Below are 27,268 nucleotides of genomic sequence, written 5' to 3' on the forward strand. Positions count from 1 at the left end.
TTACTAACTCTAAAACATTACAATATTACATAAATATAAAAATCTAAATAACTTTTTTTTATAAATACTGTTTTATTTTGAGCAGATATTGTGTAAAATACTGATAATAAATTCAACCCACTTGCAAAGAAAATTTTAAAATATTATACAAAATATACTTATAATTCTTTTATTGTTTTTAAACACTGGAAGAAACTGTATTTGACTACAAAAAAATTACAATATTACATAAATATAACAATATAAATAACAAAAATTTTAATTTTGAGTAAATATTGTGTAAATATTTTCTCACAGTCCTAAATAATAGTTTTTTTACTATTTAATATTACATAAATACAAAAATATAAAAAACTGTTGTCGTTCTTCTCGTCAGTGAAGATATGCACTATGACTGATAGGGATGCACCGAAATAAAAATTTTGGCCGATACGATAACCGATAATTCTTTATATTTGAAAGCCAATAACCGAAATATATTGGCCGATAAATCTGAATCCAAATTTTTATATAATTTTTGAGAGCATGATTACAAAAACCAAAGTCTCACCATTAAAAGCCACGTCCCAAGCACACAATTATAATAATTATAATTCTCATTATAGTTTTATGTAACCTATATGACGGACTTGCGCTGCACGTCAATGTATTTTCCTTTTCGAAGTGATTCCAATCATATTTCAAGCAATTCAAAACCATCATGATGAACAGTGCGCATCTGAAAGAAATAATCCATTATTTATCAGCTTTAATATATCGACAAAAATTTATTATCGGGTCAATACCAATACCATTAAAAATGAACATATATCGGCTGATACCGATATGGTGGCTGATATAGTGTGCATCCCTAATGACTGACTTTTAAATCAAAATTCTACATGGTTACCGAACCGATTAAAAAGCAGATTTAGATTATCGGTTAGGGCTGCACGATATTGAAGAAAAGTGCGATATGCGATAACTCATTAAATAATATGATATTCGATATGCTATACGACAATGTTTAAAATGTATAAAATACACTTAAATTATCTTTAAAATATATTTAAAATTACATACGCGTTTCACATTCTTTTTGTGACGAGAAAACTTCCCTAAACTTCTGAAAGTGAACAGCGGTGTTTTACTGTGGCGTAAAAAGTTAATATATAATATATAATATAATAATAATTTTAATATCAGTGTAAACCACGGGGTTTAGGGGTTCAGGTTATCCTCACATTAGGTTTATTTAACAGCAGAAACTGAATAATCAAATGTAAAAATAAAACACTGCTTACTTTCACTATGAATTAAATATATATATATATACACTAGGGTGGTCCTTATTTTTAAAGTCTCCAATTGTCATGCTCTTAACCCTTCAAATTGTTCCTTTATATAAGAAAATACAGCATGCCAATTTTTATGGCAGTAACATAATAATTACTGGCAGCTCAATAGCTTTAAACTTTCTGAGATTTTGATGGTTTTCGTAAAAAACTATCATTTGAATTGGTATTGTACCTGGCTAGTAAAATTCCCCAAAAAATCTCCACATATTCCATATGCTCTATATATTCCTAAATATGTATTTTAGATGCATATCTCAGTTTACTGATTGTAGAAACTAAATCCAAATTAATCCATCCATGACCCGTTTTAGCAGATTTACCTTTCCTGGTGGAATCAATACATATTTCTATTGATGATCACCGGTTATTGTTTGGGTTTAGAGCACATGTTTTGGTTTAAAAATTACGTAAATTATGTAAAATTTAAAAATGTACATTACGTTCCTAGAAATTGACCCGGAACTTTGGCCGAATCAAGCAGATTATCAGGAGGCACAAGCAACCATACATGCAATGAAAGTAGTCGAGAGAGGAGTGGCTCTGATTGAAGAACACAATGGCTATCTCACACACTCTGAAGAACAATTGCAGTTTCTCCTTCATGTGGTGGAAGATCACCGACGGATCTATCCAGACTGCAGAAAGTCAACACTGGCTGCTGAGCATCAGAAATGAGGGATTGTTGAAAACTTTGTGCTTTTTTTGAGATTGTTGTCATTGTCGTCATGCCAGTGTTGCTCTGATTTCAATAAAATGTAGTTCATTTGCAGCAACTTTTAATATTACTTGCATATCACAATAATGCTTAACATAGGCAATCTTCCACATGATTGAGCTACCTCTAAATATCATATTTTTTGTCAACATTTTTGCATATTTCCAATTTTGAAGTTAAAAGGAACAGTTTAAGAGGTTAAGACACTAACATTTTGCACACAAAAAAAATTGGACTTGATAAGGACCACCCAAATATACACTGATTCTTATTAAAGCTACAAAAGTTATTCAGCCAAAGAGCAGTGAGTGTTTTTCTCTTCGTCTTTTGTTCATGACCCCAGTTATTGCAAGCCGTTGCGATATGCATATTGCGATATATACATTTGCGATATTTCGATAATTTCGATATATTGTGCAACCTTATAATCGGTTCTGTATATATAGCTATTTGTTAATACCCCTATATGGAGATGGCTCAAGGTTTAGTTGTTGCAGTCAGACTGACCCTTAAAAGCCCTTCTTTACATCAAATATGAGTTTGCAACACCCAAGAAAGCAAAAGCATCTGGATTTTAGCCTCATTCATAGTCATAATGATTAAATTCACACCTCTCTCTCCTAAAAATACCACTGATGCCTTTGCTTCTCTGAACTGCTGGTTTCCCGCCGGGAAAGCAGGAACACGATTTCTCATGAAGTCTCTGAACAATTATCACTGAACACTGACGCAGGTCTGAACACAAACACTGACTCAGAGTCTGGAGAAATGATACACCGTTTGACACTTTACACCGCTCTAGGCGACGCACGGCGAGTCGGGTCAATCTAATACCAGTATCTGAAGGCGACCGGGCGTCTAATGAGAAGCTACCACCAAAACACACACGTCTGCAGTGATCCGGGCGGAAATAGTGAGACTGTTGGCATTTAACAAAAGGTAAAAAGCCTTTCTCTCTCCTTAGCAGCGTGACGCACATTTGAATGCTAAACACAGCTGCCAACACACCGGTAATTACCCAGGATGCACTGCACTGTGAGGCTAATTTATCGCCTATGGGTGTGTTATTCACCACACAAGGGTCATTGAATTACACACACACACACGATATACGCATGCACAAACATGCACACACACAGAAAAACTCATTATCTTGTTGCTGTTCTCTGTTTTCTTCCTCACCTCACACCATCCCACAGCATCTTTCTGCTCATTTGGTGTCTTTGATTAAATGCAAACATTAAAAACTCTCAGTGAAGATGTTTAAACTTCTTTCCTATAAAAAGATGTTATATATCACTCCGGACGTCTCAGAGAGGGTCTTTTCCAGTCGAACACTAGACTCGAGACTGGGAATCTGACCTTCAGAAACTAAACACACACACACACACATGCTATCAGCCCTCCGCCTGCAAACATTACACTGTGTGCAAATGCACTCATGAATAATTATGCTTTCGCAAGAGTAAAAAGAGTAACTGTAACCAACACTCGGCACAAATCAATCGGTTTTGCAGGCAGAACTTCAAAACCGCCTCAGAAACTCGGCTTCACACGCAGCGGCGTCTCTTCAGAGAGCACACACACCTGGAGGCACACACACTCTACACAACAGAAAGCAAAAGAAAACCCTGTCGGCATTAAGACACAAAGCATTCCAGAAACATTCATTTCTGGAGTCGTTCTGACACGCCACGCTGTGAAATAACTGACAGCTGGAATGCTTTATGAGATCGGATCTGACCAGTGACCACGGAGATCACAGGAAATGATGTAAGAGTAATATTTCTCACTTGTGCTGCTACTGTTACAACATTAAACCCAATGTTATTTAGCCAACTAGTTTAGGTTGGTAAGAGAACGCCATAATTATACCAGAAGGAGTATTGCTATGGATATTTATTCATGTAGCTTAATGGGGGAAAACTTTTTTGCACTTACTTGGAACATAAATATAATAATAATAATACATAATATATATATTCATTAAGTGATTATATTAATCGATTGTTCAGTCATATTATATTAAATACATATAAAATGTTACAAATTATATATATATATATATATATATATATATCAATTATATTATAAATATTCTAAATATATATATAAATTATATTATAAATATTATATATATATATTATATTATAAATATATATATATATAAATTATATAAAAAAAATATATATATAAAATTAAAATACACATAAATTTCTTAGCGTTTCTAATTGTTGTTATTAACTTATATATATATATATCTATATATATATCTATATATATATTAATAGCAAATAATTATAACAATAATATTTAACAATTATATGGCATTTATAATTCATATGAATACAAAAATAGTAGAATTAAAAATGTAGATTTAATAGCTTAATGGGAAAAACTCTTTTTTAAAGTTATCTGGAACAAAACAATAAACAAAACAAGTTTTGAATATATATATTCGTTAAGTGACTATATCAATCGATTGTTCAGTCATATTATATTAAATAAATATTAAATATTACAAATTATATGTGTGTGTGTGTGTGTGTGTGTGATATAAACACTTAATATATATTAATACATAAAATATTATATTTAAAAAAAATATATACAGCATATATATTAAAAATGAAATTTAAAATCAACTAATTATTGATGAATAAAACTACATTATTTCCCACTGAATCCTCAGTTTCATCAAAATGCTTCAGATTACACAGGTAAAATGTTTGGAGTCACTCACCCGCCTCCTTGCCCTCCGCCGCCCCCTGGTGCTCGTCCAGACGCAGGTCACTCAGCAGGTGCTCCAGGATCTTGTGGGGCGTCCCGGACACCACCACGTACCTGTCGGACAGAGCAGAAGAGGAAGAATCGCATGGGTACTCTTCATCAGAGGAGGAACACGTAGAACAAGAGCCGCTCCATCGCTGTCTGTTTATCACATAATCATCATCCTCATCTTCATCATCCTCATCATCATCGTCAATGAAACGAAAATGAGGAATATTAAACGTGGGTATTTCATCTTCATCCTCCAGACTGTTGCTGCATTTCCAATATTCCTCATCATCATCATCATCATCATCATCCTCTTCTGCTTGCACCAGAGTGACGAGTTTTACAAAAGTCTTGCCGTCCATTCCAGCAGGGACACGTGTGTCGCGTCATGCCCAGCGCAGGAGTACGTGTCAGGGTTGGAGAGAGGACCGACTCCCCCATGTGATGCTGGACGACCTGCAGACAAACTCTGTGCAGCACAAAACACTCGACGAGTGTGTTTACATGCACACGCAGGTTTATGGCTTGTCAAAAGCCCTGCTGACAGCGTAATGAGGAAGCAAACATCAGGAATGCGTTAGGAAGAGAGAGGAAGACTCTGATTGGAGGATGAAAGGGCTTATGATATGTAAACAGAAGAGGAGGGGTCAGATAAGGGGGCGTGGCCTCACCTCTTATCACCGTCGTCATCTTTGACTCCGGCCGACTGTGGAGACGCAGGATCTGATGGGACTCGCTGGAGAACCAGCACGTCCTGGCCCCTCTCCTTCAGACACACACGCACCACACTTTCCCCCTGCGCCTGAGAGATCAACACACACACACGATCACGTACTGATCCACGGCGGACATGAAGAGAACACACAATTACACATCAAAACACAGGGTTTTCTTACTTAGGCATAATAGTTCAGGATGAGTTCTCTCAAATGTGAACATTCTGTTATCATTAAGACTGGCTATGTGAACTGAATCATTTGACATTCAATCATTCAATTATTCATTAATACTTCTCTCATGAACATTGCCAAGAAAAACTAGGGCGAATATCAAGATCTTTAGTGAACAGCGGCTTCAATTCAGACTTGTTTGACCTAAACTTACATTTTTATAAATCACTTTTAACTTTTAAATGTGCCATTTTTAACTTTAAAAGACTTGGAATAGAGCGTACAAGTCATTTGAATTAGTTTTAATGTTGTTTTTACAATACTTTCTTGTCATTTCTGGACATTGGTGGCAAATTATGTTGAAAAGAGCAGTTCAGATATTCCTCATACATTCTCATTTCATGATTCATGAAAGTTAAACAAGTTTGGAATGACATTCATTCACAAATCATTCAGTCACAAACTACGCAAACTGTAAAAACAGACTCAAGCTATCCAAAAACAAAGGGTGTGATCAAAACCAATCAGGTTTGCATGCAAATATAATCACAACGTGTATTTCTGTCATCAAATCCGACAAGTTTCTACTTGCTCAAACTCTCTCTCTCTCTGTTTCAATTAAGTAGCTCGTCATTAGGGAGAAACGAGAGTCATTACAGTCACATTCATACAGCAGAATCACAAGAAAATTGGAAGGATTTGCTAATATTTAAAAATGCACGCTGTAAATAATGCAAAAATAGTGTGAGTATTGTGGTTGTGTGCCACTTGGATAAAACCCAAAATCAAACACACAGAAAAGCTTCATCAATACGGCCTGTTCCTGTTTTAGCCCATTCTAAATAACAGAGTAATTTGAACGTGTGTGTGTGTGTGTGTTTGCACTTTTAGACGTGTCTGGACAGCAACGTTTGAGAAAGATGAAAGGCAGGAAAAGGATTAAGAAAATCTGAAATGTTTCACACACACAGACACACACACACCTGCCGGATTCACAGGTGTGAACTCAATACACACTTCAGATGCATTCCGTCGCATTGGATGGTTTTGTGTGTGAAATCCAGCTCTTATTATAGTCTTGATGCCTGCAGGTGTGAATACTTTAAACACTATATACTAAATACTATTTTTAAAAAACATGTTCGACTCTGAAATAAGGCTGGGTGGCATCTTGAATAATCACATATGATCGCAGTAATTTTGCTATAAAATCAAGAAGTGAATATCTGATTCATCAATGCACATTATTCTTAGTAAAAAAAAGTAAGTTAATATATTATTAACTTAGTAAATAATATATTTGCATATATTATGCAAAATATAAAACACAGAGGGAAATAAATCTATTTTAAAATATTTTCCAAACAGGTTTTATTTCACACAAGGATGAATGATATTTAATCATTTTAATATGCTGATTTGCTGCTCAAGAAACATTTCTGATTATTATCTGTGTTGAAAGCAGTCGTGTCGCTTCATATTTTTGTGGAAACCATGAAATAGAAAGTTCAAAAGCACAGCATTTATTTAAAATATAATCTCTTGCAACATTAAAAATGTCTTTACTGTCACTTATGATCAATTTAATGCTTCATTGTTGAATAAACGTATTCATTTCTTTCAACAACAACAACAAAAAAACTTTTGACCCCAATCATAGAAAAGATAGTGATCATTTTTTACAGATTGTTACTGAAATGATTCTGCAAAAAAAAAAAAGCCTTTGCTGTAATTTCAGGGCAAACACACAAATATAAATATTGAATACATTTTTAGCTATATCAGTGTTTTGCGTTAATAAATCACAATGACTGCAGGTAATTTTAAATATGATATCAGTCCAGGTGTCTTTAAATCTGGTGTCATCAGTATGAACATCTGCTGTTAAACAGGGCTTTTATCAGACAGATGTGTGTGTGGCGGTGTGTGTGGCCAAGCGTGCGTCCGCTGAAATGACTCACTCATTGCCTGAGCACCTTTACAGGTGAGTGAGATCATAAGCCCCGCCCACACGGCGTGTCTGCGAGCAGGGGGCGGAGTCACACAGGTGATGACATGCACCAATGCAGGACTTCAAAGTAGGTCATCTGAACAAACTGCCTGCAAGTGTGTGAGCGTGTACAAAGCTGAACACAATTTTGCACAAAAATAGGGTTACACTTTATTTTACAGTACGTGTACTTACAGTGTATTTACCTAAGAAAGTAATGGGTAATATAAGTTAACTAGGGGTAGGTTCAGTGTTAGTGCCTAGTTATTACCCAGTTATTGCAATTACTATAATAAGCATAAAGTATGTACATGGGGAACAGGACTGTCAAATAAAGTGCAACCGAAATGAGAATATGTAAACTAAACACTATTAGTTGTAATGTAGAAGCTGCTTTGAAACGATAAGCATTGTGAAAAGGGCTAGACAAATAAATGTGAATTGAATTGAATGTTAGCTATTTTAAAAAGAGAACAAGTCTTTCAGTTCTTTTCCCAACCCAACTTCCTTTCCTCAACATCAACACGAGAAAGAAAGCTGTGCGCAAGCCATTTAACGGGTCAAAATCCATGGAAATGTAAGAAATATCAGTTCTCAGACACACACTGACCCCAGTACATGACAACCGTACAATGCTATCGACGTAACCGTGTTGAAACAGCCCACAGGCATCCAAACCCAGGACGAAATGTTCCGGAACATGTTCACTAAAATATACTAAATCCATTAGCAACTGAAACTCAGACACACACACACACACACACACATAACGCTTCCATCCCTGAACGACCTTCAGCGGAGAGAACGCCGCCTGTCTCGGGCCTCAGAGACTCTGACTGATGATTGGTCATTTCACCCGCTCTCCCGTAGAGTGAGGGATGCTGGGACGCCGCAGGAGCCGCCTGTCAATCACCAGACCACGGGAAGGGAAACGCATGGATTATCTGCACTCAGACGGACGGACGGACACGTGGGGTCCAAAACATGACCTCTGACCTCTTAATCAAGGTCAGTTTTCGCCGTTACTTAACCGGAATTGGCATTCCAAAATAAAACGTCTGAACATTCCAAAAATACTCCCCAGTCTGACCACAAATAATTCAATCCGGAACAAACATGGAACGTTTCCCAAACATTCCCTAATCACTCCAAAACAAGCGCGGCTATCAGATGGAGCCTGCGCTGCTTCTCCCTGCAAATGTGTTTAGAAAAAGCAACGTTAATAGGATTTTCCTGCAGTTCCACGGAAAAACACCTACATTAACAAACACCAGGCCAGATGCGGCTGGGAAAAATGTTAGCGATGCAAACGATAACAAATAGTTTATCTGCTGCGTCCCGTGTTCCTCTCGAGCCTTTCCAAAATCAGCCCGCGTCTCTCGGGGGAGTTAATGCACTGAGGAACGAGTACGGACACACTGAACACACACTGCATTTCAATGTCAGCTATGCACACAGATTTTGGCCATAAAAGCCTTGTCTGCTCATGGGAAAAAAAAAAATATTTTTATAATCAAGCTGGCAGTGAGAGCGTTACGTAACAGAGGAACGAAAGAGGTGAATGTGCTTCGGGAACATTGTGAACGTTTCTCACAGGATCTGCAGGCACATACTAATAAAATAATAAGTAAAGTATGCTTCCAGAGCATGTGATGATGAATATGCCAGTTTGGCGTCATAATGCCATCATATTTGACCACAGAATGATGAGACTGACCAATCAGAGAACAGTATTTCAGATGTAATGAGGGTTCAGTGCTCACCCAGAACCATCAGCTAAACCAGATTATGTCATAACCACAGTAGACAGATGAACCCAGACCTTCCTGTTGGAAAACCCCATCCCTCGTTCTCCGGGATATTACAGCATCACCTGATCTCCACCGAACCATCCAAGCCTCTCCCTGCTTTATTGTTTCTCTCGCGCTTACTGTACGTTTATGCATTTTGCAGACGCTTTTATTCAAAGCATCTTGCATTGCATTCAGTGTGTGCATTTTATAAAGTGCTCCAGTTCTTCGGCTCCTGAAAACGTTCTTTTCCAAACATGTTCCTTTTTGAGCAGAAAAAAAACGCTAATAATATAATAACAGTGTTAAATCTAATCTTTAGCAAATCACATTAATATCGGTCATTTAATATTTTAGTAATACTTTTTTCATACTGTCCATTATATGTGATTTATTGTAGTTTTTAGTGTTTTATTTTTAAAATATTTGAACAAAAAATCATACTTTTATTCAGCAAGGATGCATTAAATTGATCACAAGTGACAGTAAATCCATTTATAATGTTACAAAAGATTCCATTTCTAGTAAACGCTGTTCTTTTGAACTTTCTATTCATCTTCATTCATTAATCGCGATCCAAAATAGAAGTTTGTGTTTACATAATATATATGTGTGTGTGCATAATTATTTTGTATATATAAATATACATACATGCATATATTTAAGAAATAGTTGCCTATATATACTGTATATATATATATATATATATATATATATAATTTGTATTATAAATAAATATAAATATTTTATATATAACAAATTTTTCTTAAATATATACATGCATGTGTGTGTATTTATATATCCAAAATAATTATGCACAGTACACACACATATATTACGTAAACACAAACTTTTATTTTGGATGCGATTAATCGCGATTAATCGTTTCACAGCCCTGAAAATGGTCCGTTTGAATCGTAATAATATTTCACAATTTCACTGTTTTTACTGTATTTTTTATCAAAAAAATGCAGCCTTGGTGAGCAGAAGAGACTTCACATGTATCTTCTTTTTTTTTTTGGAACAATTTCACCCGCCAAATGAGCTGATGAGGGAGGACACGAGCAGGTGTGTTAGACTACAGGCGTCAGTAATGACAGTTATCAGGCAGAAGTGTGTGTTTAAGCAGCGTCTCCACCTCGGCTGAGGTCGGTTCTCACGCTGGGTGGAGATCCAGTCCCGAGACCTCGCTGACGCAGAGCACAGAGGAAAGCCAAGGCGAGAGGAAGCACTCTGTGTTCCTTTCCTGTGTTTCTGCGCAGAGTGTGTGTGATCGAGTACGATAGTGTGCGCTGCTTTGTTTCCTTAATTATACCAAAAAGTTGCACAGAAAACTCCCATGTTCCTGGAAAAACCAAAGAGCACGATCTTTACTCTAAACAATGAAACAGGACCAAAACACCCCAAACACACACACACACACACACACACAAACTCCACCTTAGGTCGCAGCACGACCCTTGGTCTCTATACAGGATCCGGAAAAGGAAATCTCATTATATAACTCTGGAAATGATTTGATTACAAAAGCTTCATAAAGATCCCTTTAGGAAAGAGATGTATGAACGAATGTGTGTGTTCAGACTTCACCCTGGCTTACGTAAGGCCTCTCTGGAGTCTGTGATAAAAACATAAGCTCATGAACAGGGAAAAGAAACAATGCAACACTTCTGTCCAATGTAAACATGAGCTGGATTATGTCAATACATTTTTTGGGGCATTTTTGCAGCCGACAGTGTGCGTAATGGAAGGCGAGGAGTGCCACTTAACTATAAAATGAAGGAATCAATAATCAATTTGTTGATTCATAATTCATTTTAATACTCCCTGCCTGATGTGGCCTATAATGCAGTTCTAAAATTCTAGATATCAGGGCAAAAATGCCTCTGTATGATTTTTTGTCTCCTATTTATGTCATGATATAGTTAAGCAATATCACACGAGTGCTGTTTTTGTCCCGAATAGCTCGAGGGCAAATGTGATATTGATTTTATTCAACAGTTCAATAAATAAGAAGTTAATATTGTGTCATATTTTAGACATAATATTGTCTGTTTTCGCTCAATTTTGCCAATGAAAATATTAAAGGCAGAGTTGTGTGTCTATGAGCACCACAGCGGTGTTTAGTTTCTGAATGAATCAGCGTTTTGAGCGAATCAATCGGGTGAACCAACGATTCAATGATTCATTCTTAAAGAGAGCCATTTGCTTCATTCCTGAATGAATCAGCCGTCTGAACGAATCGAATGAATGAATGGATGATTCAATGACTTACTCGTGTAGACATTTACCACCACCTACTAACAGTTTTAGTTTCTTATTTAGAGTTTCATTTCATTAATAATAATACTCATTTAATATTTTGGGGATACTTTGCCCAAAAATGAAAGTTTTGTTTCTTTACATTTACATTACATTTACCCTTGTGTCGTTTCAAACCTGTATGACTTTTTTTTTTTTTTTTGTGGAACATAAAAATTAAAGATATTTTAAATTAAAATGTTAAAGAATGTTGGTAACCAAACTGTTTTGGCCTGTAAATGTATCTAAATACCAATACAGATGCATCTTCTGAAAAAACTAAACGTTTATGTGTAATAAATTCTATGTTGAATCAAATAAAATATTTCTTTCTTACACAATTTGTTTGTCTGTCTATTTGATGCTTTTCTCATTTTACACAATAATGACTTTAAATTGCCTTTTAGTATTTATATAAAAAAAAATTACGAAGTGAAATAAAGATAAAATATAAATATTAGATAAAAGACAAACTTAAAAAAAGAAAATTAATTAATAAAGTTTCAGAGGTACTAAAATTGCTAAACTAAAATGAAAGTTCATTCAAGCTAAATAGGAATATTAAAGAAAACAAAAACTAATAAAACTTACACAACCATAACAAAATTACTAAAACTTAAATTAAAACGGAAACTGAAAATATAAATATAAAAGCGAATTCAAAATATTAATAAATAGTGTAATAGTTTATCAATTTTACTAAAATAACACTGTAATTGAAATAATGTATCAGTTTATTATTTATTGTTACATTGTATTCTACTTGATTTCTTCCTTCAATTGCATGGCGCCTGTAGTCGTACACTGTGTCACCATGGCAACTGTGGCTCAATGACAGGAAGTGAGATCGCCACACCTTCAGTGATTTGTGTGATTAGTGACCGCTAGTGACACCAGAGCACCAATCCTGAACGGCTCAGATGTCCGACACCGCATCAGACAGAGACAGCACTCGTTAACATGGGCTGGTGTGGCCTAGAAGGGGTTAAACAACTGACCGGTTGTGGTTCTAAACCCTGAAGGGGTTAATTCATCAACAACAGCTTATGCTGATTAGGAAAACGTGGTGACACTTTATTTTACAGTGTCCTTGTTACATATGTTAAATGTACTTACCATAGTAATAACAGTAAATTATGCATAATTACATGCAACTAACCCTCAACCAAACCCTTACCCTATAGTAAGTACATGTAGTTAATTAATATTACTCAGGACTTAAATATATAATTACACTGTAACAATGACACCTTAAAATAAAGTTTTAACCGAAAACGCTTATAAATACAACTTCTGGTCAACACTTCCACAACGAAATGACATTTACAATCCATTTTATTTCCTTGATATGATGCATCTCTGAGAGAACAAATAAATAAAAATTAGGGGGAAAGGGGGCGGGGCTTGATTTTATCCAGCAGGAGTTGATTGGATCGTGAAAAGTAGGCATTTACTCAGGGATTTAGTCAGAAATACTTTCAAGATGCAACAAACCCCTCAAGTCTTAGTGGTGATTCGTTATTTATAATTATAATGTTACGTTTTAAATTATCACATATAAAATAGAGGGTTTTCTTAGCTCAGGGAGTTTGTTGCAAGCTTAAAGGGATACTCCACTTTTTTCGGAAATAAGCTCATTTTACATCTCCCCCAGAGTTAAACAGATGAGTTTTACCGTTTTAGAATCCATTCAGCCGAACTCCGGGTCTGACGGTACCACTTTTAGCATAGCTTAGCATAGATCATTGATTCTGATGAGTCCAGTAGCATTTCTTTCAAAATGACCAAAGAGTTTCAATATTTTTCCTATTTAAAACTTGACTCTTCTGTAGTTAAACCGTGTACTAAGATCGATGGAAAATGAAAAGTTGCGATTTTCTAAGCCTATATGGCTAGGAACTACTCTCATTCCAGTGTAATAATCAAGGAACTGTGCGGCCGTACCATGAGTGCAGCAGGCGTAATGATATGACGCAGCGCCTGAAAATAGTCCCCAGCTCGGTAACTTCTTCCAACGTGACCGGGACTAAGTTTGTCTAACCTATTAGACCTATTTTCAGGCGCTGCGTCATATCATTACGCCTGCTGCACTCATGGTACAGCCGCACAGTTCCTTGATTATTACGCTGGAATGAGAGTAGTTCCTAGTCATATAGGCTTAGAAAATCGCAACTTTTCATTTTCCGTCGATCTTAGTACACGGTTTAACTACAGAAGAGTCAAGTTTTAAATAGGAAAAATATTGAAACTCTTTGGTCATTTTGAAAGAAATGCTACTGGACTCATCAGAATCAATGATCTATGCTAAGCTATGCTAAAAGTGGTACCGTCAGACCCGGAGTTCGGCTGAATGGATTCTAAAACGGTAAAACTCAACTGTTTAACTCTGGGGGAGATGTAAAATGAGCATATTTCCGAAAAAAGTGGAGTATCCCTTTAAACTCACATTACAGACAAAAATCTGAGCCGTAACTTTTGCTAATCTAAAAGATGAATGCTCAACCCTGATGCATATGTAAAAACAGCAGAGAGTGAGCCTGTCTGAGGGGTAGTTCACTCAGAAGTGAACACAGCAGAGAATGAGCCTGTCTGAGGGGTAGTTCACTCAGAAGTGAACACAGCAGAGAGTGAGCCTGTCTGAGGCGTAGTTCACTCAGAAGTGAACACAGCAGAGAATGAGCCTGTCTGAGGGTAGTTCACTCAGAAGTGAACACAGCAGAGAGTGAGCCTGTCTGAGGCGTAGTTCACTCAGAAGTGAACACAGCAGAGAGTGAGCCTGTCTGAGGGGTAGTTCACTCAGAAGTGAACACAGCAGAGAGTGAGCCTGTCTGAGGGGTAGTTCACTCAGAAGTGAACACAGCAGAGAGTGAGCCTGTCTGAGGGGTAGTTCACTCAAAAGTGAACACAGCAGAGAATGAGCCTGTCTGAGGGGTAGTTCACTCAGAAGTGAACACAGCAGAGAATGAGCCTGTCTGAGGGGTAGTTCACTCAGAAGTGAACACAGCAGAGAGTGAGCCTGTCTGAGGCGTAGTTCACTCAGAAGTGAACACAGCAGAGAATGAGCCTGTCTGAGGGGTAGTTCACTCAGAAGTGAACACAGCAGAGAGTGAGCCTGTCTGAGGGGTAGTTCACTCAGAAGTGAACACAGCAGAGAATGAGCCTGTCTGAGGGGTAGTTCACTCAGAAGTGAACACAGCAGAGAGTGAGCCTGTCTGAGGCGTAGTTCACTCAGAAGTGAACACAGCAGAGAATGAGCCTGTCTGAGGGGTAGTTCACTCAGAAGTGAACACAGCAGAGAGTGAGCCTGTCTGAGGCGTAGTTCACTCAGAAGTGAACACAGCAGAGAGTGAGCCTGTCTGAGGGGTAGTTCACTCAGAAGTGAACACAGCAGAGGATGAGCCTGTCTGAGGGGTAGTTCACTCAGAAGTGAACACAGCAGAGAATGAGCCTGTCTGAGGGGTAGTTCACTCAGAAGTGAACACAGCAGAGGATGAGCCTGTCTGAGGGGTAGTTCACTCAGAAGTGAACACAGCAGAGAGTGAGCCTGTCTGAGGCGTAGTTCACTCAGAAGTGAACACAGCAGAGGATGAGCCTGTCTGAGGGGTAGTTCACTCAGAAGTGAACACAGCAGAGAATGAGCCTGTCTGAGGGGTAGTTCACTCAGAAGTGAACACAGCAGAGAGTGAGCCTGTCTGAGGCGTAGTTCACTCAGAAGTGAACACAGCAGAGAATGAGCCTGTCTGAGGGGTAGTTCACTCAGAAGTGAACACAGCAGAGAGTGAGCCTGTCTGAGGCGTAGTTCACTCAGAAGTGAACACAGCAGAGAGTGAGCCTGTCTGAGGGGTAGTTCACTCAGAAGTGAACACAGCAGAGAGTGAGCCTGTCTGAGGGGTAGTTCACTCAGAAGTGAACACAGCAGAGAGTGAGCCTGTCTGAGGGGTAGTTCACTCAAAAGTGAACACAGCAGAGAATGAGCCTGTCTGAGGGGTAGTTCACTCAGAAGTGAACACAGCAGAGAATGAGCCTGTCTGAGGGGTAGTTCACTCAGAAGTGAACACAGCAGAGAGTGAGCCTGTCTGAGGGGTAGTTCACTCAGAAGTGAACACAGCAGAGAGTGAGCCTGTCTGAGGGGTAGTTCACTCAGAAGTGAACACAGCAGAGAATGAGCCTGTCTGAGGGGTAGTTCACTCAGAAGTGAACACAGCAGAGAGTGAGCCTGTCTGAGGGGTAGTTCACTCAGAAGTGAACACAGCAGAGAGTGAGCCTGTCTGAGGGGTAGTTCACTCAGAAGTGAACACAGCAGAGAGTGAGCCTGTCTGAGGTGTAGTTCACTCAGAAGTGAACACAGCAGAGAATGAGCCTGTCTGAGGGGTAGTTCACTCAGAAGTGAACACAGCAGAGAGTGAGCCTGTCTGAGGGGTAGTTCACTCAGAAGTGAACACAGCAGAGAGTGAGCCTGTCTGAGGGGTAGTTCACTCAGAAGTGAACACAGCAGAGAGTGAGCCTGTCTGAGGGGTAGTTCACTCAGAAGTGAACACAGCAGAGAGTGAGCCTGTCTGAGGGGTAGTTCACTCAGAAGTGAACACAGCAGAGAGTGAGCCTGTCTGAGGGGTAGTTCACTCAGAAGTGAACACAGCAGAGAATGACCCTGTCTGAGGGGTAGTTCACTCAGAAGTGAGCACAGTGTTAATCACTTCAGAGGGACTCACAAACTGAGCTCCGTCCTCACAGACGCCATCAGTGAGCTTCACGTTACGCTAGGATTCACTAAACACTCTCACACGGGTCAAACACACACATCAGAGCAGACATGAAGAGCCAACAACCATCTCATACTCTTAAAAACACAGATAAACTGACTTTAGTAGTGAGAAATGTGTAGCATTTTAAGCTTAATAGTTAGTTAGGCATAACTCCCAAAAAGGGAAAAAAAAAGAAATATATATTGAAATTATTTATTTTTGGAAAATAAATGTGCATTAAAACAATGGTGTAGATAATAACAACAATAATAATAATAATATAACTGTACCATATTATTAATATTATTATTACTATTATGATTATTATTGAGGATAATAATAATAAATATATTGTAATTATTTTATTTTGCAATGAAAATTTGCATTAATACAAAGGTGTAAATAATAATAATAATATAACTGTAACATTCATATTATTTCAATAAATTGCAATTATTTAATTTGCAAAAGAAATCTGTATGAATACAATTGTGTAAATAACAACAACAATAATAATAATATTAATAATAATAATAATAATAATATAACTTATATATTATTATTATTATTAATATTATTATTATTATTATTATTATTATTAACTATATAAATTATTATTATTGCTAATATTGTGCAATTATTTATTCCTTATTCTATTATGCAAAATGTGTACAGTGGTGTAAATAATAATAATAATATAACTGTAACATATACATTTTTATTATTGTAAATACATAGTCATGATTTATTTTGCTAAACAAATTTGTATGAATGCAATGGTGTAAATAATAATAATAATAACAATATTACTAATGTAACTGTATCTCATTATATATACTAATAATAAAATATTCTTAATAATTATTATAGATTTACACTGTAGTCTAATTATGATTTAGCTATAATGGTGCCAAAATCCTAAAAATAAAAAATGATCAGAGACTTAAATATGAAAATTATCAGTCAATCTTTATGTAACTTAAAATTGCTCTCCTGTGACATCAGCTTGTTTGAGTCTTTATTTACAAGAGTGCATTACCCATGAGCTTTAGAAGATGGGACTCTGAAAGTGTTTTAAAAACACTTCAACAAGTGGATATGGTGACCTCCTAATCTGACCCATGACCTGCTGTTGCTATGCCGACAGACGCAGGTCAGAGCGAGCGCTGGTGTACCTGTGCGGAGCGGTCCGGGAGCCGGTAGTTCTGGTTCTGAAGGAAGCGATACCCGTCTTTGGCCAGCCGCTGGACCATCTCCAGGCGGGAGAAGTCATCTGGAGCTCGGAGAGAGCAGACGCCCGCCTGCTGGAGAACCGGAGGCAGAGAAAACAGATACTTTAATCCACAACCCCACGACATCACACACACACTCCAGATCGAGTCCAGACACGGCCGGGAACTACTGTGTGTGAACCGCAGGATCCATGCTCTCCTTCATCCTGACTGTGGGAAGTTTCCTCTGGAAGAAACTCTAAACGCATGTGAGAGTGTGTTTGAAAGAGAGAGAGGGGCGTGTCTGTGTGACTCCGCCCATAAAGAGGCGGGGCTAGAGGAATGGCTGCATACAGTACATTCAATCATACTTTGTATTTAAATCCATTTCCACTAGGTTAAGGGATGGAAAAGTTTGAGGGTAGTAAGATTTTTTTAAATGTTTTTGAGTAATATTTGATCAAGATACAGTAAAAGAGTAATAATGAAAAATATTTTTACTATTTAAAATAACTGTTTTCTATGTGAATATATTTTAAATATAATTTATTCCCATGATCAAAGCTGAATTTTCAGCATCATTACTCCAGTCTTCAGTGTCACATGATCCTTCAGAAATTATTCTAATATGATGATTTGACTTCATATCTTCTAATATGACATTTCTGATTATATCCATGTTGAAAACAGTCGTGCTGCTTCATATCTTTGTTGAAAGATTTATTTTAGGATTTTTTTGATGAACAGAAAGGTCATAAGAACAGCAAATATTTGAAATATAATTATTTTGTAACATTATTAATGTCTTTGCTGTCACTTTTGATCAGTTTATTGCTTCCTTGCTGAATAAAAGTATTAATTTATTTTAATAAAATAAATAACTACTGACCCTAAACTTATTTTATTCCACTAAATCAGAAGAAAAAAAGTCAAAATCAGAAGAAAAAAAGTCGAAATCACCAGAAAAAAGTAAAAAACAAACAAAAAAAGTCTCAATCACAAGAAAAAAAGTCTAAAATAAAAGAAAAAAAGTCTAAATCAGAAGAAAAAAGTCTAAATCAAAAGAAAAAAAGTTTAAATCAGAAGAAAAAAAGTTTAAATCACCAGAAAAAAGTTTAAATCAGAAGAAAAAAAGTCTAAATCACAAAAAAAGTCTAAAATAAAAGAAAAAAAGTCAAAATCACCAGAAAAAAGTTTAAATCAGAAGAAAAAAAGTCTAAATCAGAAGAAAAAAAGTTTAAATCACCAGAAAAAAGTTTAAATCAGAAGAAAAAAAGTTTAAATCAGAAGAAAAAAAGTTTAAATCAGAAGAAAAAAAGTTTAAATCACAAAAAAAGTCTAAAATAAAAGAAAAAAAGTCTAAAATAAAAGAAAATAAGTCTAAATCACCAGAAAAAAAGTCAGATTTGCAAGAAAAGAAGTCAGATTTGCAAGATGTAAACTTGCAATTAAGTGGCAATTCTGCCAATTCTCTTTTGCTAGTTTTCTTCCGTGTCAGAACGCAGCTTCCTCAGAAAGCAGATGTACTGGGAAATAACAATGGTCTTTTGAAGCACACATGTGCACTATCACGAGCAGATAGAGGCTTCCCTGAACACACCAGCGCTCACTAGCGAGGCACGGTCAGTTATCATCAGAGTTATTTACTCAGCGCTGTGTTTGGATTGGCTGAAACCACGCCGTGTGTTTCCTCTGAGGTAAACCACCGTCCCACAATACCCCTGACACACAAAACCATCCCAGACCGGCGCGGGCAGGACCAAAACACACACACACACACACACCGCTGTAAAAACATCTCTGCCATTCAGAACAACAGAGACGGAAAAAGCGCGAGCTGGTGCTCGTCCTCATGAATATGACATGATAAACTCTGCGCTCCTTTAGCCCAGTTACACTGAGGTAATCGTGAAGCTCATATATTAATTCTCAAAGATCACGTGACCAAACACACACACCCACACAGTAATTAGGGGAGCAGCTACTTCAAAGAGGAAGTTTAAGATCTAACCCATGATAATTAGTTGTGTTAGCTAAAGAAAATCATGTTAGCTCTCATACTCGAAATAAACCCAAAGCCTGAAGCCAGACACACACACTCCAGTATTAGTGTTGCACTGCATTGCTGAAGACAACTTTCATTCTGCATTCATGCTTTCTGACTCAAATGTTTCCTTCCCTTTTCTGTGAAAATGAAACCTCAAGAGTTTATCTGAAATGCACTGCATTACTGCATGAAAGTGAAAACTCATTATGCATTTAAAAACAGATCAAATGAATACAAAAATAGAATTAAACAAAAATAATAATAAATTGTAAAAAAATAAATAATTACGATACATTAACTAACTAATTAATACAGCAATATAATAGCTGTTTCTGTGGCATTTAAACCTAAAATAAAATAAATAATAATTCTAATATTCTAATATACAATATAATAATAACATTAATATCTTTACATAACTGTAAAAAATTAATGCAATAATAGAAAAAGAAAACACATTATAATACCAAAAAAATTATCATATAATATAATATAATTTAAGGAATTAATTCATTAAAAATAATTAATTCTATTCATAATTAATTTTTTTATTTTATTTTTTTAAATAAAATAATTAAATACATTTATTAACAATACAATTATTTTTACATAATGCTTAATATGACAATAATAGCACACAATAATACCCTTGTGCATCCCTGTAAAGAACTAATGCCACAAAAGAACATGAAAACATTACATTTAATTAATAAAATAATAATATATTTTTAACTCAACTAATTGTTTTAACTTAATATTTAATATCGCAATAATCATACCAATAATATCTGTGTGTAAGTAAACTGTAAAGAAGTAATGCAACAGCACAATATCCACAACATTCATCTCACGCTATAAGAAAGCGCATGAATCATATTATAATACTTCAGTTCTGTAAGATATACTGAAGCTGTCGGGAAAGCAAGTATATCCTGCAAACGGGCTCGCAGGGCAAAGCATGACTCGTATTGTCTTCAGCGAATGTATATTGAGTTTGAGACTACAACTGAATCTATAGAGCTGACAGACGAAACTAAAGACGGCAGGAAGATAAAGAGAGCTGTTATTACCTTGACTGTAATTATGAGCTAACGAGCGTCCAGACTCTGGGTTGATGGAAACCACAGAGGAGAACTAATCAGATCTTACCCTGCTTCACTACACACACACACACACACACACACACACACACACATGCACAACGTCTCCCTGTGAACTTCATTAGGTTGATATGGTGATGCAAACCGACCACAACACTCTCAACGAACTTCCTGTCGGACAACAACACATCAGACGTTACACAAGACCATTAGAGTGTTCTCCTGGGTGTGTGTGGCCACCGAGATCCGACCCATGAATCATTTAGATCTGGAGAAAGAGGTTTCCTCCGTCTGAAGATGCCGACGGGCCTCGACTGCTGCCCACTCCCTCACACACGCTTTATGAAAAAAACATGACCGCACATGTAACCTCGTGTCTCTTCAAACACGGCAGCGAATGTCTGAACGAGAATATAACCGTGTGAAAAGCCAAACGTCAATCTGTGACCCTTTGAATCTCCTTTCATAGGTTATTTTGGGGAAAACACCACATGTCACTTTGGAACAATTATGATTTTTCAATGTTTTTGAAAGAAGTCTCTTCTGCTGCATTTATTTGATATAGTAAAAACGGTACAATTTAAAGCAGCAAAAAGTGTTTTTTAACATTGATGATAATCAGAAATGTTTCTTGAGCAACAAATCATCATATTAGAATGATTTCTGAAGGGTCATGTGACACTGAAGACTGGAGTAATGATGCTGAAAATTCAGCTTTGATCACAGGAATAAATTACATTTTAAAATATATTCACATAGAAAACGTCTCGGTTACGGATGTAACCCTCGTTCCCTGAGTGGGAACGGAGACGTTACGTCGGATGACGACGATTGGGGGGTTTCGCTTAGAAGCCTATCACCTTCGAGTATATAAAACGAGCCAATGGCAATGAAATGCCATGGGTCTGCGGAATTTGCATAGCGTAACTCCGCCCGCCGCAGGGGGTATATAAGGAAGTACGCTGCACAATGCAGACATGCCTTCGCTGAGGAGCCGAGACTGGCCCCAGGCGTTTTTCAGCGGTACAGCGGAAGTGGCAGGAAGACGTAACGTCTCCGTTCCCACTCAGGGAACGAGGGTTACATCCGTAACCGAGACGTTCCCTTTCGTGGTCACTCCGAGTTACGTCGGATGACGACGATTGGGGTTCCAGTCTAATCACGCCACCTCGGCTGTCTTCCAGTGCCCTGCGTAAGTCTGAGCTCCCTGTTGTGAGACTAGCACGAACGAAGGAGTCCTACTTAACACAGGGATACCAAGGTACACTGGGAAGCATATCTCCAGAGAGAAATATGCAATCATGCCCAGCCATTGATGGGGGGGACTTAGAATACACATATGACCCAGAGGGATGCATATGGAGAATCACTGGGGTGTCCAGCCGCAGGTGGAATTTTAAACCCCAGGGGTGGCAAGGTGGCTTGCCAAGGGAAAGACACACGCTCACAAGGAGACTTACAGTGGAATACACATGTGGGGGTCGCCCAGAGGGGGGACCATGCACATGGAGGCACCTAGTCAAGCGCAAAAGCTGCGTTATGGCAGATTGGCATAACTCAGGCGTTGACGTCACCAGTGCTGGAGGAAACTCAGAGCTTATCAGACTCACCTGAGAAGAAAATCGCACGTATCCCGTCCGTGGAGAGGAATGGCGAGCAAGCGAAGACACCTGAGCAGAATCTAGCACCGGCTGGTTGAAGCGAGTACATGAGAAGAAACTGGCTCTACGCGGAGATTATAGAATCTCGCGAATGTGTTGGGTGTCGCCCAGCCTGCAGCTCTACAAATGTCTGTTAGCGAGGCGCCATGCGCTAGAGCCCAAGAGGAAGCGACACTACGTGTGGAGTGGGCTTTCACACCAAGGGGGCACGGACGACCTTGCTGCTGGTATGCCAAAGCAATGGTATCCACTATCCAGTGAGATAACCTTTGCTTTGAGAGAGCCTTTCCCTTCAGCTTCCCACCATGACAGACAAAGAGCTGGTCTGAGGTCCTGAAACACCGCGTTCTGTCTACGTAAGCACGGAGGGCGCGTACTGGACAGAGCAGTGCCAAGGCTGGGTCTGCCTCCTCCAAGGGCAGCGCTTGCAGGTTCACTACCTGGTCTCGAAAGGGTGTGGTAGGAACCTTGGGCACATATCCAAGCCGGGGTCTCAGGATCACGTGAGAGTCAGCCGGCCCGAATTCCAGGCACGCTTCGTCAACCAAAAATGCCTGCAGGTCCCCTACCCTCTTGATGGAGGCCAATGCAACCAGGAGCGCTGTCTTCATTGACAGGAACTTAAGCTCCACTGATTGCAAAGGCTCAAAGGGAGCACTCTGCAGGGCAGTTAGAACCACTGAGAGGTCCCAAGAGGGAACGAGGGGAGGACGAGGAGGATTTAGTCTCCTCGCTCCCCTCAGGAACCTGACGATCAGGTCGTGCTTTCCCAGAGACTTACCTTCAACTGCTTCGTGATGTGCGGCAATGGCGGCAACATACACTTTCAGGGTGGAGGGAGACAGCCTTCGCTCCAACCCTTCTTGCAGGAAGGAAAGCACGACACTGATCGGGCATTTCGTGGGTTCTTGATGTTTAGAAGAACACCAGTTGACGAAGAGGTTCCACTTCAACGCATAGGCATGTCTCGTGGACGATGCTCTAGCGGAAGTGATGGTAGCCACCACCGCAGGTGGTAGGGTACTCAAACCTGCCTCGTCCCGTCCAGGAGCCACACGTGGAGGTTCCAAAGATCGGGACGAGGGTGCCATAAGGTGCCCCGTCCCTGAGAAAGGAGGTCCTTCCTCAGAGGAATTGGCCAGGGAGGTGCTGTCGCGAGGAGTACTAGTTCGGAGAACCAGGTCCGGTTGGGCCAATACGGGGCAACCAAAATGACCTGCTCCTCGTCCTCCCTGATCTTGCGCAAGGTCTGCGCAAGAAGGCTCACTGGGGGAAACGCATACTTGCGTAGGCCCCGCGGCCAGCTGTGCGCCAGTGCATCCGTGCCGAGCGTGCCCTCGGTCAGGGAATAAAACAGGTCGCAATGGGACGAGTCGTGGGAGGCAAACAGGTCTACCTGTGCGTCGCCGAACTGATCCCAAATCAGCTGAACCGTCCGGGGATGGAGTCGCCATTCTCCAGCGAGAGGCCGAACTCGAGACAGCTCGTCGGCCGCCTGGTTCAGGTGTCCCGGGATATAAATGGCTCGAAGCGACCTCAGATGCTTCTGACTCCATATGAGGAGGTGGCGAGCGAGTTGCGACATACGGCGGGAGCGTAGACCACCTTGATGGTTGATGTACGCTACTGTTGCGGTATTGTCTGATCGGACTAGTACGTGCTGACCCCTGAGCAGCGCATGGAAGCGGTGCAGGGCGAGACGTACAGCCAGCAACTCGAGGCAATTGACATGCCAAAGGCGCTGGGGTCCTGTCCAGGAGCCCGCGGCAGCATGACCATTGCACATGGCGCCCCAGCCCGTGTTGGAGGCATCTGTTGATACAACAACATGCCGGGAAACTCGTTCTAAGGGCACTCCGGCCCGTAGAAAACTGAGGTTCGCCCACGGGGTGAAGGTCTGACGGCAGGCTGGAGTCACTGGGACTTGGAGCGTGCCGTGTTGCCATGCCCACCTCGGGACTCGATCGCGAAGCCAAAGCTGAAGCGGTCTCATATGAAGCAATCCCAGCGGCGTTACTGCGGCTGCGGATGCCATATGCCCCAGGAGCCTCTGAAAAAGTTTCAGTGGAACCGCACTCTTGCCCTCGAACTGACGAAGACAAGTCAGCAGTGACTGCGCGCGCTCGCTCGTAAGCTGCGCGCACATGGCGACCGAGTCGATCTCCATACCGAGAAAAGAGATCCTCTGCACGGGGCAGAGTTTGCTCTTCTCCCAGTTGACCCGAAGGCCCAGACGGACTAGGTGCCGGAGCACTAGGTCCCTGTGTTCGCAAACCTGGTCTCGAGAGTGAGCTAGGATCAGCCAGTCGTCGAGATAGTTCAGGATGCGAACCCCGTGTTCCCGGAGGGGAACAAGGGCTGCCTCGACGACCTTCGTAAAGACGCGAGGGGACAGGGCTAGCCCGAAAGGGAGAACCGCGTACTGGTATGCCTGCCCCTCGAAAGCAAACCGTAGAAACGGTCTGTGTCGAGGAAAAATGGAGACATGGAAGTAGGCGTCCTTCAGGTCGATCGCTGCAAACCAATCCTGCGGCCGCACACACTGGAGGATGTGTTTGGCCGTGAGCATCTTGAATGGCAGCCTGTGAAGGGAGCGGTTCAAGACGCGCAGGTCGAGGATTGGCCGTAACCCACCGGACTTCTTGGGTACAATGAAGTAAGGGCTGTAGAAGCCGGACTTCATTTCGGCTGGAGGGACAATCTCGATCGCACCCTTCGCCAGCAGGGTGGCGACCTCCGCTCTCATGACAGGGGCATTGCCACCGACCATAGTGAAGCGGACTCCCCTGAAGCGGGGAGGAGATCTCGCGAACTGAATCGCGTAGCCGAGCCTGATGGTTCTCGCGACCCAGCGGGACAGTCTGGGAAGCTCTAGCCAGGCCTCCAGAAAGTGCACCAGCGGGGTCATACGAACCACAGACGTACCGTCGGTGGGGCAGCGAGGCGGAATGACCGGCACCGGCGAGGGTGGCATAGCGGCCCTGTGCGGGGGCACGGTCATTAACCGCGTCCTGCCAGAGGAGGCCAGGGGAGGGCGCGCGTCCCACGGGGGCGTGCTCTGGCAGGGGTCTGGCGACAGAGGGGGATGAGAGGAGCGTGGCCCGTGGGCGGCGCGTGCTGTCATCCCACACCTCTGGGACAGAGGAGGGCGGCAGTGGCGGGACCCGAGGGTGGCGCGCACTGCGGCCCTCGGACTCTGTCGGCTCAGGATTGGGGAATTCAATTCTGTCTTCAACCACATCAAAGTACTGCTCGTCGTTGGACGAGCAGCGGGGAGTGGAGAACAAAAGATTCTCCCCCGGCCCTCCACCGGGGGAAGGAGTGGCCCTGCTACCAGCTCCTGGGACAGAATTGAAGCCAACCCTGAGCAGCCCGTCTCAGGAGCGCCGCTCGGCCTGGCGTTTAGCGGGCGGCGGGGCTGGAGAGGGCTGTGGCGCCTGCCTGCGGCTCCCTCCACAACGCGGCCCGGGTGAAGGTTGCTGCTGGGGCCGTGCGGGAGGGGCGGCCGCGGGAGGGCGCCCTCGGCGGCGAGCAGGCTGAGGATTCTGTGCCGACGGCTGAGCAGCAGAGCGTCGGGGCAGAATGTGCTTGATAGCCTCAGTCTGCTTCTGGGCGGTCGAGAACTGTTGGGCAAAATCCTCGACCGCACCGCCGAAAAGGCCGGCCTGGGATATGGGAGCATCCAGCAGACGAGTCCGCTCGGGCTCACACATATCAGCCAGGTTCAGCCAGAGATGTCTCTCCTGGACCACAGCTGTGGACATCACCAAACCCAGGGAGCGCGCGGTCACCTTCGTCGCTCGGAGAGCGAGGTCGGTGGCGGCGCGCAGCTCATCAACGAGCCCTGGGTCTGTCCTGCCCTCGTGCATGTCACGAAGCATCTGGGCCTGGTAGACCTGCAGAATGGCCATGGCATGCAAAGAGGCAGCTGCCTGTCCCGCCGCACTGTAAGACTTCGCCACGAGAGTGGACGAGAATCCACAGGCTTTGGACGGGTGCTTAGGATCACCACGTGATGAAGCGCCTGCCGGACACAGCTGCATCGCGACAGAACGTTCAACCGTGGGAATCCCAGTGTACCCACAAGCATCAGCTCTATCGAGGGGAGGAAAGGCGGAGAAAGCCGACGAACGATCGCGGGAAGACATGGGAGCCTTCCAGGACCGCGTGACTTCCTCATGCACTTCCGGGAAGAATGGTATTGGGGTTGGGCGGCGACGAATGTCAGCGGCCGCTCCCAAAAACCAATCATCCAGCCGCGAGCGCACTGGATCGGGCGGCGGGGACCACTCGAGCCCAATGGCCGCGGCTGCCCGGGAAAGCATGGCAGTCAGCTCGGGATCAGACTCGGGCAATGCTGGCACGCCCGAGGGCGGCAACACAGCCGAATCCTCACTTCCCGAGGACTCATGCCCACCCTGTGATGCAGTGATCGACATTGCATCCTCCTGTGGAACGCCAAACGAAACGCGCGGGGCCTCCGTAGAGGGACCGGCGGTTTCGGTTTGCACGCTCGCGGGTACCAATGCTGAAGAGGGGTGTGTGGACCGTGGACGTATCGGCGGTTTGTCCCACACAGATACCCTCAGGTCACCCTGGCCACCAGCCGAAGTACAGCCTCTCGGGGAGACCGTAGATCGGGGTGTGGATGAGGGGACTCTCGCTCTGATGAGCTCATTGAGTCTCGACCGCAGCATGGAGATGGT

At 41.3% G+C, this 27,268-nt stretch overlaps 1 protein-coding gene across 2 annotated transcripts in view; it reads right to left on the reverse strand.

The window, feature by feature from the left end:
• The window catches only part of LOC311299488 (rap guanine nucleotide exchange factor 5-like), a 72,173-nt gene that overhangs the window by 17,828 nt on the left and 27,077 nt on the right, over positions 1-27,268 (reverse strand). For both annotated transcript variants that reach the window (XM_084423067.1, XM_084423068.1), the window contains exons 9-11: positions 17,719-17,847; positions 5,502-5,632; positions 4,796-4,896 (exon numbers count right to left, since the gene is read on the reverse strand). In XM_084423067.1, coding sequence (XP_084279193.1) covers positions 4,796-4,896; positions 5,502-5,632; positions 17,719-17,847 — 361 coding nt within the window. The remainder of the gene's footprint in view (positions 1-4,795; positions 4,897-5,501; positions 5,633-17,718; positions 17,848-27,268) is intronic.

This window comes from Rutilus rutilus, assembly GCF_951802725.1.
Source record: "Rutilus rutilus genome assembly, chromosome: 11".
Classification (NCBI taxonomy): domain Eukaryota; kingdom Metazoa; phylum Chordata; class Actinopteri; order Cypriniformes; family Leuciscidae; genus Rutilus; species Rutilus rutilus.